The sequence below is a fragment of the Notolabrus celidotus genome, chromosome 20 (genome assembly GCF_009762535.1).
Source record: "Notolabrus celidotus isolate fNotCel1 chromosome 20, fNotCel1.pri, whole genome shotgun sequence".
Lineage (NCBI taxonomy): Eukaryota > Metazoa > Chordata > Actinopteri > Labriformes > Labridae > Notolabrus > Notolabrus celidotus.
Window position 1 is genome coordinate 14977101 of NC_048291.1, and position 15473 is coordinate 14992573.

General features: G+C 40.6%; 1 protein-coding gene across 1 annotated transcript in view; it reads left to right on the top strand.

Moving 5' to 3' along the window:
• Positions 1-1774: 1774 nt before the first annotated feature.
• The window catches only part of si:ch211-114m9.1 (rho GTPase-activating protein 44), a 37853-nt gene continuing 24154 nt past the window's right edge, over positions 1775-15473 (top strand). Inside the window, exon 1 of the mRNA XM_034712268.1 lies at positions 1775-2088. Within this exon, the coding sequence (XP_034568159.1) occupies positions 2036-2088 (53 nt within the window). The 5' untranslated portion in view covers positions 1775-2035. The remainder of the gene's footprint in view (positions 2089-15473) is intronic.

A 15473-nucleotide genomic window follows, 5' to 3' on the forward strand; every position in this document is an offset into this window, starting at 1 on the left:
TGAATGTGACGATGAACTTCTTGCTGTTGTTGGTTTCGGGAGGCTTATTAGGGGACCCACTACAGTTCTTAGGCATGACAAACCCCACTTTAAGGCTCTCATATTGGAGGAAAAATAGAAGTAGAAAGAGTAAAGGGTAATAGGGCCGGAGAGAGGGTGCGGAATGTGAGAAATAAAGGGGAGGAGATGGATAGGTCTGAATTTATAAGAGTGGCTATATAATTCACAACATGAATACAACTCATACTTGATATTACAGCATTGTACAATCTATTGACCAATCTAAGTTGATACTAAATATGTTAATTTATAAATTGATTTCAATTAATCAACCACATAAAAATAAGGGGTTACAAAAACTAACAGATTAATCACACCCTGACATTATACATCACTGAATGTCCACAGCTGCTTTGTAAAAATTGTGAAGACTCGCTGTAGAAATAATTTGAATTTAAAGTTTTGCATGTATTTGTCTGTAAATATGCTCCTGTCACTCTTAAGTTTCTGTAAATGTCAAGTATCATTCAGAAGCATTCCTTTTGAGCCTTTGTAAACAATACATCTTTAGCAACCAGGGGTGTGTCCAGACTTTTTGACTGATATGGCCTAACTAAGATACGGACATTAGCAGATTTTAGGACCAACCCCTGGCTACCCCAATGGACACGCTCATGTCTCTCATGCTGGAAAAAAACGAATATGTCACATGCTGGAAAAACCAATTGTATCTATTTTTTTGAAACTTCAACTTCTGAGAAAAAAAAAAGTTCTTCAGTAAAGTTATAGAGATGAGAGTAAAAGGGGGCGAGGCAAGCAGCTGTCCATAGAGAACAGAGGTGTGTGTTCGCGCGCGCGTGTGTGTGTGTGTGGGGGGGGGGGGGGGGGGGGGGGTCAGGATGGTCACACTGAAGTAAACCTGTACAGATAATGTTAGTAGACTGATGGCATTATACTTGAAAAATGTATAGAAAATATTTAGCATTAAGTATTAACATTTTGGCTTAATAATGTTAACCATAATATCAATTATGCATATTTCAATGTGTTCGGTAACTTCCTATTCTTCAAATTAATTATCTACCACTTTGTACACTTTAGACGTATTGGACTATTAAAGCCACTAGATGGCGACTTTAGCCAGGCTGACTCAGCAATGAAGCCTCTGGGCACTTACTTCCACCTATGTGTGTGAAGTGACACTCCCACTAATTAAGGGGGAGTCATATGAGAGAAATTCATGATATGTCAAATAGTTTAAAATGATAATGCGAAAAGAAGGTTGTGGTTGTTGTTGTTGTTGATGTCACGATGTTTTATTTATTTCCTTTACTGTATATATTGTGTACTATGGACGGGTTGACTGTAAAACTGAATTTCCCTTTTGGGACTAATAAAGTATTATGAATCTGAATCTGAATCTGAAGTAAAAGCATCAATACAACTAATAGTCTAAATGTCCTAAGTCGTTTAATATTCATTCTAAGGCCGTATATAGCCCAACTAAGGAAAACTAAATGTGATTTTTTTATAATGACGAAGGCTCCACATTCTGGTATATTTCAGTCCTTACTTTGGGCTGAATTTATTCCCTGCCACTTTTATCATGGTTACAGGGAGGTAATTAAAAATCCAAATGTAAATGGATTCTTCATTTAAAAACAGTCAGACAAACGTGCCTGTTCGATCACGCCTTCAAGTCCACCGGCATGATTGGCTTTTTAAGGCATCACTACATTTCCCAGACTGCATCGGTGCGCAGCCGCTACTTGTCACTGCTGTCGCTCTGCCTGTGAGTGCCCGCGGTGAGGTTCAGCATCCCTGCGCAGGCAGTGGGGCAAATGTAGATGTAAAAATATAATTTGAAAATATGTAATCGGGGAATATAAGTTTTCGGCGTCCGCAGCTTGCGATGAGGGAAGGACGACATGGAAGATCGGATTTTGTGTTGCGCCTGTGTGGAGCACGGACCGTTACATTGCGAGAAATAATGCGGAATATTTCCCCCTGTAGGTGTTAACGCAGAAAATACAAGATGAAGAAGCAATTCAATCGGATGCGACAGCTCGCCAACCAAACAGTTGGAAGGTAAGCGAAAGCTTTCCGTGCGTTATAGCTACTCGCCGGGCCAAGTGAAAGGAAAGAGAAACCCCCTGAATGGCCCCATTAGGATGCGAATCATACACATGCAAATATGATTAATGATTTATGTGATCAGCCTAAATGCATGGAATAGACAATGGTCAGTGCATTTGAATGTATCCAGAGGAACAAAAGACTACTCCATGTTCAAAACGCCTTTGGTGCTCCTACGCGTAATGTCCATTGGAACAGCTACCGCAGCGTGTAGGCGCATTGCCCCAGTACAACCTGCCCACGGAAATCCATTAAATATGGACAATCACAGACACCCCACAGACACGAGCCCCCTTTTTAAGAAAAGGTTCCGCCCGTGTAGCATGAAAAACATGCGTTTGTGAGGATAGGGAGTGATTCAATTTACCTCCTGTCACAGAACCTGTCAATAGGTGAACGTGATGCAGACGGATGCGGTGTGGGCTGCGACGTGAGGGAAAAAGCAAAAAGGCGCAATGTTTTCATTACGCAGTAATATCAGCTGTGAGCAGGGAAGCACCTTCTAGGCGTGGGTTATCGAGTGCATGCATTCCTGAAGGTCGCACTGGGCACCTGACATTTATCATATATACTTTTCTGTTTATTTGAGTGTGTTTTTTAAAACTGCACTCTTAAACATAATGCTTCAGCCAGCAGCAGTTACTTAAAACAGATGCAAAATCCTAAATCAGCAGTTAAAGTGGAAGGGTTTTCCAGCCCTCTTCTGTATGTCCTGTGGTTGCCCTGCATCTGATGATTCTGGAATCCCCTCCCACCTGCAGAAATAGATTCTGTGACCTTTTACACTGGTCCTATAGGTTTTATCACTGTTCCTCCCGCCCTGTTTATTCACCTCACAGGGAGGTTGAGCAGCTTGTCATGCAGCGCCAGGCCAGGAGGTGTTCTCTGCTCTGTAAGGAGGGGGATTAGGACCAGGTGGCGTGTGGGTCATTATCATTACAAAGCTGCATGCATGTCATACACTAAGGAAGGAAGGGGACACACCTTGCAGACCATGCAGACCAAGTTTGTGCTTCCAGTGTGTATCAGGCTGCTCTTTCTCTCTCCAACCCATTTCTATGTGACTCATTAGTGTGTGCGTGGGTGTGATTCTGGATGTGTGTGTAGGCAGGCAGGCTGTCTTTAGCAGTAAAGTCTTATTTGAAAGCACTTTCCACATGTAATGCATGCTGCTGTTGAGAGTATAATATTCACTGGTTCTTTTCCCAAGCTGTCAGTCTTAAGAGTAAGAACAGCAACCTGCTGAGGTGGTCTGCTTGAACCACAGAGACATAATGAGCAACAGCATTACCCCTGAACATCCTGGCCCCCCTGCTAATGGTTCCTACTCTTCACAGGCAGGGTCACCAATTTCAGGACCCTCAAATCAGAGAACAATTTGAAATTCACAACAATTCATGGCCGTGATAGCTTCATGCCAAATGGAGTCACTTTGGATTGGTTTTGGGTTCAATACAAGAAGTTAATGTTATAACCTTCTGAGGACCTTGACCAGGGTCAAATATTAGGCTGGTAGTGGTAGCCATAAAAGAAGGGAATGGCCAAAGCTGCCCCAATCAGGGCATTATAGACCACCTGGGCAAGTTAATGTTAAGAATGAAGAAAGACTGCACAAATCTTTCTCGGAATGAAAAGGAACAGTATATTGGTCCTGCAGTTTGTCCGATCCTGATAAGAAATTACACATACTCATGGTGATACAAGGTACCTTTGATAAAATGGCCCATCAAAGGTGTTTTTATTGTGCTAAGAAAATAGAAGTCTGGAGGAGTATGTGCTCCCAAAAGGTCAGCATGCTGTTCTTGTTTATAACATCTTGTTTTTCTGCTGCTTCATCGCTTTCTCCTGTACTCATAATATAAAGGTGCTGTTGTACTGATTTAAGTGGATCTTTCACATACTTGCATCTTTACCATTTAGGGCAGCTATTTTCCCTTTGTGGCACCATGTAGGAGAACGGGTGTGCATACATTATGTGTTTATATGCATATCTGTGCTTATCCATGTGTCCTTGCACACACTCTGCTGTTTGTGCAGGTAAATAGGTGGAGTCAGATAAATGTGTGTACATATTTGGATTAATGGTGCATCTTAAAGCTCCTGTGAGGAGTTCTTGTGGGTTATGAGACAGAGTGAAATTCATATTGATGCCTTTTTGGATATAAAAAAGCAAACAAGATAATCAGCGACAAAATGGATAATTCCTATAATGACATTTTTAATGTATGAAACTGGTGCTAGAGGGTAGGTGTCAGCTAAGCAGCTGAAGAAACAGACCTTTTATACATTTTTCACATGAAATATTCACAATTAATTTCAAAACTAAGCAGAGGGAATTTTTTGTCAGAAGATGCTACTAAGGCATAGGGCAAGATATAATACCAGATTGCCCAAAGAGGGTGCCAAAATTAACAAAAACGTTCATCACAGGAGCTTTAAATTATTCTATCATTGTTTTGTTTTAAGTTCCCTAAGTCTGAATTGTGAAATAAGAGCACAATATATGATTTATGATGTCTTTTCTCTGTAATATTTTTTAAAAAGATGAATAGATAAAAGAAGTGTAGCACACAGAGCTTTGTGTTTTCACATCAAAGCTCCCCTTCGAACATTTTCTCAATTTCTCAAAGCATTCTTTACTTATATGCTTAAGTAGCATCTCCTTCTGCTTCTGCTGATATCAAAAAAAGATATTATGAATATCAGTCCTTTTTATAACTCACAGCAAACTCTTAACAGGAGCTTTAAGTGTCATAGGCAGGGGCTTGCCCAGAGGGATGACCTTGGGTGGCACTGGCCCCCATTTATATATGATTGGCCACCCCAGGTGTCATCCCAAAATCCTAGGCTCCTATAGACTGGCTATTATTTTTCTGCCACATCAGAGGGGGGATTTATGTTAAAATCAGCTGGTTTGGCTGTATTGTAACAAGCTGCTAGTAGCTGTCTTTGAAATTTGATGGTATGACTTTGGACAAACATTGCTTTTGAGTACTTAAACAATTAAGCTAAAAAGATTTATGACTTGCCACACTCATTTGAAAGTTAAAGAACATATACACAGGAGCAAGAAATGTGGGATACCTTAATGGTATAGCTAACGTCTATAGCGAAGAAAGAGGGTAAATGCTATTGATTTGTGTCAGCGCCTCGGTTGGGCCACCCCAATCAAAAAAGTTTTGACCTGCCCCTTGTTACAGACAGACTGTTCTGCATGAAAGCTGTATTATAGTACTTGTCTAATAATGCCTAACACTAATACTTGTCATACTGTCTTTACTGCACACATGACTTGTTCCTTTTCTGCAAAGAGCAGAGTGGCATTAAAATTTTTAATGGTTGCTGAACACAATTCATGGGGAGTAATCCTGCTGTGTAGACTGAATAAAGATACTTTCGGTTTTAAGAAGCAGTCTTTTTCATTTCTCGATTTTGCCAGATGACATGAATTACAGTCCTGCTAATATTAGCTACATTTTGCAGACTACAGTTTTGCTCCATCTTGTAGTCACTGAGGCTTCAGATGTATGGTTCTGCTGACTCAAGCTTCAACCCAAGCTCTACTGACTCAAGCTTGATGGAGCAAGAGGTACTCTGCTGGCTTGAGCAGTTGACCTTTTGTAACCCTCACAGTCCCAGTGGAGCTGTTAATACCACTGACCAGTCCTCGGCTTCTCAAAACCAGCTCTACAAATCCACAAGAAGCACTCCACCATGCTGGACATCATATGACTTTGATAATAAGAATCAGTGTGTATAGGAGCGTGTGTGTGAAGGGAGTCTTTTCTGCATTGACAGCATTAACATGTGTCTTGTGTGTGATGTAGATTGAAGGTTGTTTCAGTGGGGGGTTGGCGATCAGGTGTGCTGTGTCAGCATCCCTCTGCCTCACCAAGGCTGCTGCTGCATGCCTCTGCTGCTGCTTCTTGCCTGGGTGGGACCCTTATCATGTGATCACCAGCTTGACCAATAACCTCCTAGGAGCAAGACTTCATGCTGGAGGATGTGCAGCCATGCATACTGTACAGCGAAAAGAAATGTGTTATGGTGGATTGGGAGAGACAGAAGGGTGTGAGAGCTCTTTAAAGAGGCGAGGGAAATTATGTTGGGCATTGTGTTCTTTTGTGGTAATTTGTGGTATGTTTTGCTAACAGAAGTCCTGCTTTAATTTAGGTCTCCTTTTTCAAACACACTGTTGCCCTCACACTGCAAACAAGCTAGGGAAAGATTACTTTGGTTCAGCAAGCTCCCACCCTCCATTTCTTTTGACCTATTTCTCTATTCCCAACTCACTGCCCAATTTAGGTCTAGGACAGCCTGCTCAAAGAGTCCATGATACAAGTCAGTACGGCTTGATATCATCCAATAAGTGAATCACACATTAAAGAGAGGTTGGAGAAAAGGCTGCCCCAAACTCTTCAAATCTCCTCCCTACCAGTGTCCATCTTCACACTCTGCATCACTCACCTGTGTGATGTGCACTAGTATGTGGCAATAGCATTCTCCCTGTTCATGCCTTTGGGGCAGCCTTTAGTTCACCACTTCACGATGCAATTATAAGAAAATGGCAGCCATTTGTGGGATGGCAGAGGCCTTTTTCTCTCCCATGGTCTCCTCACTAGTTTCTCTTTCTCTTCCATCTCACATTGTTATGCCGGAGGTGAATGCGTTACCAGAGAGCTCATATGCCAGCCTTGTGGTGACAAAAGATCCATAGAAAGACCTTATAAGAGCTGGACATATGGAAAGATATAAAGGACCCAAGGCCACCATTAGGGGACAATGTGTGTGCATGTTTTGTGTACTGAAGTGATATTTATGTGTGCTAACGTAACATGTATGCACTTTGACTCATAGGAGCCCTTCAGTGCCATCATAAAGACAAAAAACAAAAGAGAGTACATAATCATTTATGCATATTGAAACATGTTAATCTGCCTTACCTGCTTTTACATTCAGCACGACGTTAGCACATGTGCACCTCTTGACAAGATTGTGCGCAGGACAATTATACAGCATATGGTTGCTGACAGGTAACGAGATGTAGAAGTCTATCCTGTTGAATGCCAATGCAGCTATCCTCCTCTCCGCTCTCTTCCTCTCTTCACCTCCTCTACCTCGTTGCCATTATTTGCTGGCTTGGCAGATGAGGGGAGCTGTGGAGCTGTGGCCTTCACAGGGCAGGTGAATCACTGCTCCTTTGGGTTCACTTTTGCATAGTTTTCTGGCTGATCACATTGTTAAATCTTGTACTCTCTCAGCATGTTGATTAACAATCCAAGGCCCTGTCGTGGCAAGAAGTTTAAGCAGTTTTGAGTCATCAGAAATGAGTCATAACTTGTGTGAATCATCTTTGAAAAAGTTAAGTGCAACTGAGGGCCACAATCAGAAGTCCATGTTAATGACCCTCCCATAACCTCGTCGGTGCCTCTCAGAGATGGCAGACTAACTCGAGTTAGTGATAAAGAGCCTTTGTCAAGGGGCCATTTTGGCCATCAAAAGAGAGATGATGTAATATCTGACAGAAGCACTGCCTTTCTCTTCCTATGTCGTTGATTCCCTAAAAAGACTAACCTCTTAAAGGGACCCTGTCTCTGTAGTGCACTACAGGCTCAGCACTACACAAGCTGATATTAAGGAAATGAAGAAATCACACTACTCATTTGCAATTAGATGTACTTTTTGACCCTGTTGATCTCATGCTTATTAGAGAGGGTTTGATTGCAACTATGTTGGTGTTAGGGTTGACCCAATCTGTTGCTCATAAGCTCATTCCAAATAGAAAGTGACCTCAGGGCTTGACTGAAATACACCAAATGAATCACATGCAATCTAAACTGTGGGAGTTCAGAAATAAAACAGGGTGTAAGGACAACTTTAAGTACTAGGGACAGATGCCATAAGCATAGTTTTGACCTCTGTATCCTTTTTTAAAATACACTTTAGATTATGGAAGAACAACTGGAACAACCCCCTGGTGTAATGGTCAACTTTAGTATTATCCAAGTTAAGAGAGCTGTAAAATGATTCAGAAAGCTTGGTTATAAGTCTGTTAGTAAGTCTTCTCCATATTATAGAGATAAATATGTGCATTGAGTGCATGCATGAGTACATTTTAATCAAACAGCACTTTTCACAGAGTAGTTGCATAATATTCTACATGTATAAACAACCATATACATAAATAAAAGAATAAATGACAGGGTCGCTCCCTGGGCGACTGCCACGATAAAAATACATTTAGACCAACAAAGCAGTATATGCCTGTGTGAACAGAGACATTTTCGTGGGCAATCAGCATGTACAAGTTAATTGGGATTCATTTGAGGTCCAAATTAATCAAAATTTTTTTGCATGCTATGTTGTCCCTTTGTGCGCACTGTAGTTATACCATTCTGCTGCTTCTTGTTGCCACCACTGCACTTTTGAATGGCAATACTCCTGGATAGCTCATGATAAGTTCAAAGTAATATGCATCATGTGTTAAACCAAATTAAAATACCACAGAAGTGCTTCCAGCTTGAGCTTCCACCGATGAGCTAAGCAAACTGATGTAAGCGGTCAGCTGCATCATGTATGTTAGCAGAGCATGAATCGCTACAGACCTGTGGATGAAACACTTTGAGGCCATGTCCTAAAGCCTTGTTCGTACGAGATCAGTATGATTTGGGGTATGATAATTTGCAATAATCACAGAGGATGTCTGTGTTTATTATGAATCAACCATTGTCTGTAATTTGTAAAGTAATAGCCAGGACAAATCACCTATCATATTTTGGGACACACAAAGGTCCTCCGATAATATTAACCTAGTATGAACTGTGGAGGTATAGCGGATGTGGACTTCTTCTGGTAGAGTGTGATGCTGCACCCAGAAGAAAAGGCGGATATTGTCCAGCCTCCCTGCCTTTTTAATCCAAAATTGTACTAAGCTTGTGTTAATTAAAGACCTTGTCTATCCAGTGCAAATGCACCACACCAAACACTTAGGTCAGGGTGTTTTTTTTTTACAAAGTACCAGAGGACCCTAGGTGATACTAATAAAGTGGAATAGTGCTTAAGTCATGGCACACTGGTGTGGCGGTACAACAATTATAAATTAAAAGTCAAGGTCATAAAGAAAATGTCATTGGAGTCATTTTATACCTAAATCAAGATACTGGTGAGAATTGCTTAACATTTTTAATGAGGACTTTGAAACTGTTCTGCAATGCAAAATAATGGAACTCTAAATATGCAATTAAGAACGCAATTATCACGATTAACTTGTGAAATTCAGTGATTAATTACAGTTCCCGCAAATTAACATGTGCAGCCCTATTTTTTTAACTTAATTTTCAACCACTCGACAGAGTCAGTAAACGTATGGATAGAGGAAACACAGAATCCCTGAGGTTTGTGCCATGGCTTCAAAAGCACAACCACCTCAAGTCTTTAGACATGTGCGTCGGTTGGACTGCAGGTGTAGTGGGTAGGACCTCAGGGAGTGAGCTGATGAGTATGGGTGAATGAGTTTGACTGCGGAAGACTCTATAAGTGAGGGTGAGAACTTTGAAGCACAACCTAAGGACTTTGCTCTGGATACAGTTAACTTCTATATACATTATTTCTGCATAAGTTCAACTGTTTGAAAGAGTGCATAGGAATTGTTAGAAATAGACATGCAACTCCTTCACAACACGCCCAGTTTCTTCCACGCAGGAAAAAACAGACGAAGCCATCAAATAAACAATTAACTTTTTTTTTTTTTTACCTACCATTACTTTACATCCTATTACCTATTTTGCATGAAAAATTATGCTCTCTGATTGGAGAGGATGATTGTCCCTCTTTTCTATATAGTGGACATTAAAGCTACAGTGAGGAGTTTTAAGCTGGTTATTAAATGTTATAAATGGTGTCCTACAAAAGCAAACATTAACACATTGAACATGATTGATTGTTTCTATATAATTATTTTTAATGCCTTAAACTGCCTAAACGTGGTTGGTGTTGGATGAAGAGATTACCAAAACAGCTTTTAAGATAATATAAGATATTACTTTATTGATCCCCGGGGGGAAATTCGGTTGTTGCAGCAACCCAGACATAAGTTCAATCAAGAATAAGTTTCAATTAGTAAAATAAAATAAATAAATAAAATAGAATACAAATTTACAAATTTAAGATGTATAAAAATGTTACAAATGGTGTAAATAGTGGTAATTACAGGCAGTATTAAAATGGTTCAGTAGTGACAGGTTGACATGGTGTGATTATGGTTTGGTTATGACAGATTAAGCAATATAAGGAATAAATATTGGTATATAATATGACTGTACGTTGAAGTAAGCAATAATAATGTAATATAACATAATATAATATAACAATAATAATTATATAATATAGTGTAGTATGCACAATTTTACCTTCCAAAGCAAAGATTCACAGTGACGTTAAAAGAAAGCATGATAATATTTTTTTTTAACAACTGAAACACTTCTCATTAATGCACCGGACAAAATTAGAAGAATTATGAGGGATACTGCTTGTCTCCTTGCATTGCCAAAGGTGACACAAACCAAAGGAGCTTTAGATTTTAAATTCATTTTGGTTGCCACTCATTAAGAACTAGCTGTGTCATCGCATTTTCCTCTCTTTTTGCAAGCTCACGCATGTTCAAGGTTCAAAAGTTGAGGAGAAAAATGACATGAAAGTGATGAAAAAAATTAGATCTTTGGATATTTGGGTATCAGGGAAAAGCACATCAGTGTATCTTTGTTTCCTTATTCCATGTCATCGACATTAAGTTCTCTGCTGGAGGTTTGCCATCACCCAGGTGCAGACTGTGCTTGATAGTGTAAAAAGACAGTTAAGTAAAAGAACAGAGTGCTTCTAGTGGAGATTATTCACCATGAATAAAGTTATTAGAGATAACTCACTGCTTGTGTTTTAAGTAAAACATTGCTGAAGCTGCAGGCTCCCTCCCTCTCCTCCCTCTCTTCTCTTCTCTTCTCTTCTCCGTCTCTGTCTCCCTCTTCTCGTTCACTCCCTCTCTGGACATGTGCGTGTTTTGTGTGCGGACGTGCATGCTTGTGTGCATGTGTGTGTACACTCCTCACACAGTTATTCTTGCATACTTAACAGAACTGTGACCTAGTTTGCTGGACAACTACAGTAAGTGGGTTTCTCTGTTTTAGTAACCTTGTATCCCATCAGCCCCTCCGCCTTGTCATTTGGGAGGAAACTGAGTGGGCCCCTAGATGTGTCTGCACGGGGAACGTCTGCAGGATAATAAAAAAAAAGCATCAAACGTAGAAATATTCAGAAAGCATGAACATTGCTGGGTGTTTGTATGTCTGTGACGGTGTGTACGCGTGTGTGTGGCTGACTAGATCTCATGCCAGCGCTCCAGGCTGTGTGGTGCCCTGCTGAGGCCCAGGGCCACCATTCTGCTCCACTACCCTCCCCTTGCAGGACCTAGCATCTAGCACAGCTCTTCCCCGCTTCAGAGTTAGAACTTTTCTTAGCATGCTAGCAAATGTGTGAGCAAACAAGAGCACAACCACTCACTTGTTATTTAAAGGATCTCAGGTGGACCTGTGGACTCATGTAACAGCCAACAGCTTGCTGGGTTGAATCACAATATGTTCATGGCCACTGATGTTATTCTAATCACATTTTGATTATGTCGACATGAATTATGCATGCTTTTATAAACCATGCACATTGCTTAGAGGCTGAGCATGATGGTTTCCAACATTAACATATCTCAAGATAGAAATGTTTATTTTAAAAGATATATCTTTTCAAAATGTGCGACTGAATTGGTCAGTGGGGTGTTTGGTTCATGCATTTTAATACAATCTTCATGGAATTACAGTGACCTGGAATGTCTAAGGTCTATGGGAAAATATGCACGTTAAAATTGCATTTCTCATTGGCCAGCTGTGAATACACAAGCCCAGATGTCCTCAACAGATTCAGACCCTCCCGCTTATCAACACTCTGTTAATGTTATTCACAGTCTGACAGTTTATCTCTTTGTGTGAATATTGTTTTAACTAATTAATCCTGCTCCAGGCTCTGCTGTCGTTCATATTTGCATTGCACAGCTTTTTAGTTCACTGTTGATCTGAAGTAACATGCAAGACAGCATTTGAAATGGCGTCTTATGTGCTGCTCTGAAAGCTAATGACAACTTTTACAATAATCCTGATATTTATAGAAGTGTGAATGTGCATTTATGTCCGTGTGAGCGTGTGCATGTTCGTATTAAGTCATCATCAGGTAAAGGGATGCCTGCGAAGTGGCAGATGGTTGGCACAAACCTTGCAAAGCTACCCCCCTCCCCTCCACGAACACACCACCCACACGGCTGCTGACTCTGTTTGCTTTCCTCCAAAGACTCATTCTGAACACTATTTGCAGAGATGAATTTCTCTGCTCACCACCAAAATCTCACAGCTTTACATCAGGTTCTCTCCAGCCAAGTCACCTCAGTGTCTCGGTGTTTGAGAAAATGCAGTGCTATTTCTTCCTTGTGTCTTCACAGGCTGATTATGTACGACACTGCTTTCCTAGGAGGAAATACCACTGTCAGAAAACAAACAAGCTCAAAGAACAAGGCGGTCTGCTGTCTTTGAAGATAGGCTCAAAATCTGTTTGAAGTCTGGATCATAATGGCCACATCAGTTTTGGTCAGTGAGAAAGCCAGATGTCTGGGCTTGAATTTTCATATCCTTGTTGTGAACAGCAAATGCTCTGACCAAATAGTGTATTTCACGCATCCTTTCAGTATAAAAACCCTCAGATTTTACAACATAAAATAGAAATGGCAACTGTGGCATCACCCATTGTTTTGTTGGAGCCAATTTTTTAAAATGAGCATTTTTACCTGTGCTGTTTTTTTTATTTATGTCATTATTTAAGCAGTGGCCATATATGGGCTAGAGGTTGGCGCTCCGGATGAGGTAGGAGTTTCTACAATGACTTAGAATGCTAAACAGCCACTAGTTTGAGTTAAAAACATATACAGTCCAATGATAATTCATTAGCTGGTCATTAGTTAGTTAACAAGCTATGCTAACAAGCAAAGTGTGGTGGGCTTACGCTGTTACTCAAGCAAACCTAAAATTGCACCCACCATTATTAAAGGAGTAGAAATTATGGACATTGAATTTCTGTCCAATTACCTACAGGTTAAACTATGTTCTATTGGGACATGTGTTTAGCTGGCTTAATTGTTAAACATTGTCATCTTATAGTCAGTGCTAGAGTTACTTGTTGGTTAAAGTCATTATTTTTATATTGTAGGATTGAAATGTCATGTTTTGTGTCTAAGCTGTATTGCAGCCACAAGCCGGTGGACTGTTATGTGGACATTAGCCTACAAGGAAGACGCAAGGCTGATTGTTCGAGCTGTGCTAATGTTAGCCACACTTGGCAATATTCTATCTTGTTCTATATTAGTTGTTAGTTGTTTGCATGATTATTTTGTACAAAGACACAAACACCAGGAAGAGAGAATGAGATATAAAGTTCAGGGGCTCAAATAAGCAGATGTGTAGCTAGCAGAAAGCTAGCAACACACACCTGTTTGAGAAGCCTAACCTTTGCTTGTGCAGAACTAAAAGCCGAAATGTCATCCAGATCCTGATAATTTAAACTCTTATTCAAAAAGCAGCTGAATTTTAGTTCTTAATGATGTTTGCTGAAATGAACTGAGGTGACCTTTGGGATGCGAGTCTAAACATCAGGCTAATTTTCACATGGCTTTTGGGTTGGATTTTGGATTGAAGAATAATGATGATTTCACAAGGTCAATTACTTTAAAATGCACAACCGGCAATATTAGTCTATGGGGATTTAATCTTTGGGTGTTGCTTTGCAAGAATACTAGCACACTTTCTAAACTTTGTAACATGCCACTGTCTTATACTGTAGTTGAGAGTTCAATTGCTCAGCTAGTAGGCTACAGCTTCAGACACAAACAGCCAGGCCAAAGACTCACTGGTTGTTTGGGATTTCCAAAAATTGGACTTACCGTCACCAACTGACCAGGCCTCCACATCCCTGCCACTGTTTGAGTTGCTCTCCCATCTGTGCTTTTGCGCCCCATTAGTGTCCTTTGGTCGCCATATGCTCCCAAGGGACATTCAACTAGCCAATCTGAGGCCAGATCGACAGCTGCATCACACGTCTTCAGGGTACATACTCAGTATGTAAAACGTGTAAGTCTCCCTTCCCAGGTCTTTTAACATAGAGAGAATTTGAGATGCTGCTGGGGTGTTGTAGCAAAACCGAGCCAAACTTTTGTGCCCTGCTTGGGTTATTTTTATCCCTCTTTGTCATGTAATCAGCAATCTGCGATCACACTTATTCTCACAAATCACGCCAGAAATCCCCCACCCCACTGTCATTTTCTCTCTCCAAGGCGAGTGTGCACTCACACACTTCCTGAGTTTGCCCTCCTACTTCACTGAGCAGAGCAGTTTTCCAAGAGACTGACTGTGATTAGATCCATTGGTACATGATTTGACCCAGTTCCCATGGCTTCATGCTTACATCTTGGCACTGAGATCGGGATGCTAATAACTGACATTGTTAGCTTTGTGTTCCTGGCAACAATGTATGGAACATGTAAACATGACAAGTCAACATTTAACAGACACACTCCAGTCCATTTGCTTTCAGCCAGTGTGATTTTCTTCAACAAGATGGGCAACACAGAGTCACAGCTCGCTCTGTATTTCACCGACTTAGTGGAGGCATAAATGGAAAGAGCATTTTACTTTTTGGCCAGTGATGTATTTCTGTCGGCTGGTGAATAATAGAGCACAAAGTAAGGTCTTTTCCATTCTCTCGGTCAAAAGTGAGATAAATTTAGATTAGTTTTTCAATAAATGATACAAAGAAAGCTATTATTCCAAATTGGCATTGGCATGATTTGGGCACAATAGCAGGAAGAGGTCGTGCAGACAGGAAGGGAAAGAGCTGAGAGAGTGCACACCACTGGGTGGTTGCTGGGGGTCTGCAGCAGGTCTGGTTTTGAATTACTTAAGAGGTTAGACTGTCTGCCTTAGCAGTACCTCCCTTGCCAGCCTACAGCAGGAAGTACATGTTATCCTCAACTCTGATTATCTTGTTGGATCCCTGATTGTTATTTTAGATGTGTTGTGTCAGGTTTGTTCAAGGGAATCTGGAAACAACTTGAATCAATAGTAAATTAGGACAGTTTATCCATTTTCATTTTCCTTTAATGATTACAAAAAGCATATTAAGTTCTGTCGGGCAATCCCCCACTGTAAAAGAAGCGAAATCTTATACTTTAAGCTGTGCAAACTGAGCTGACACCA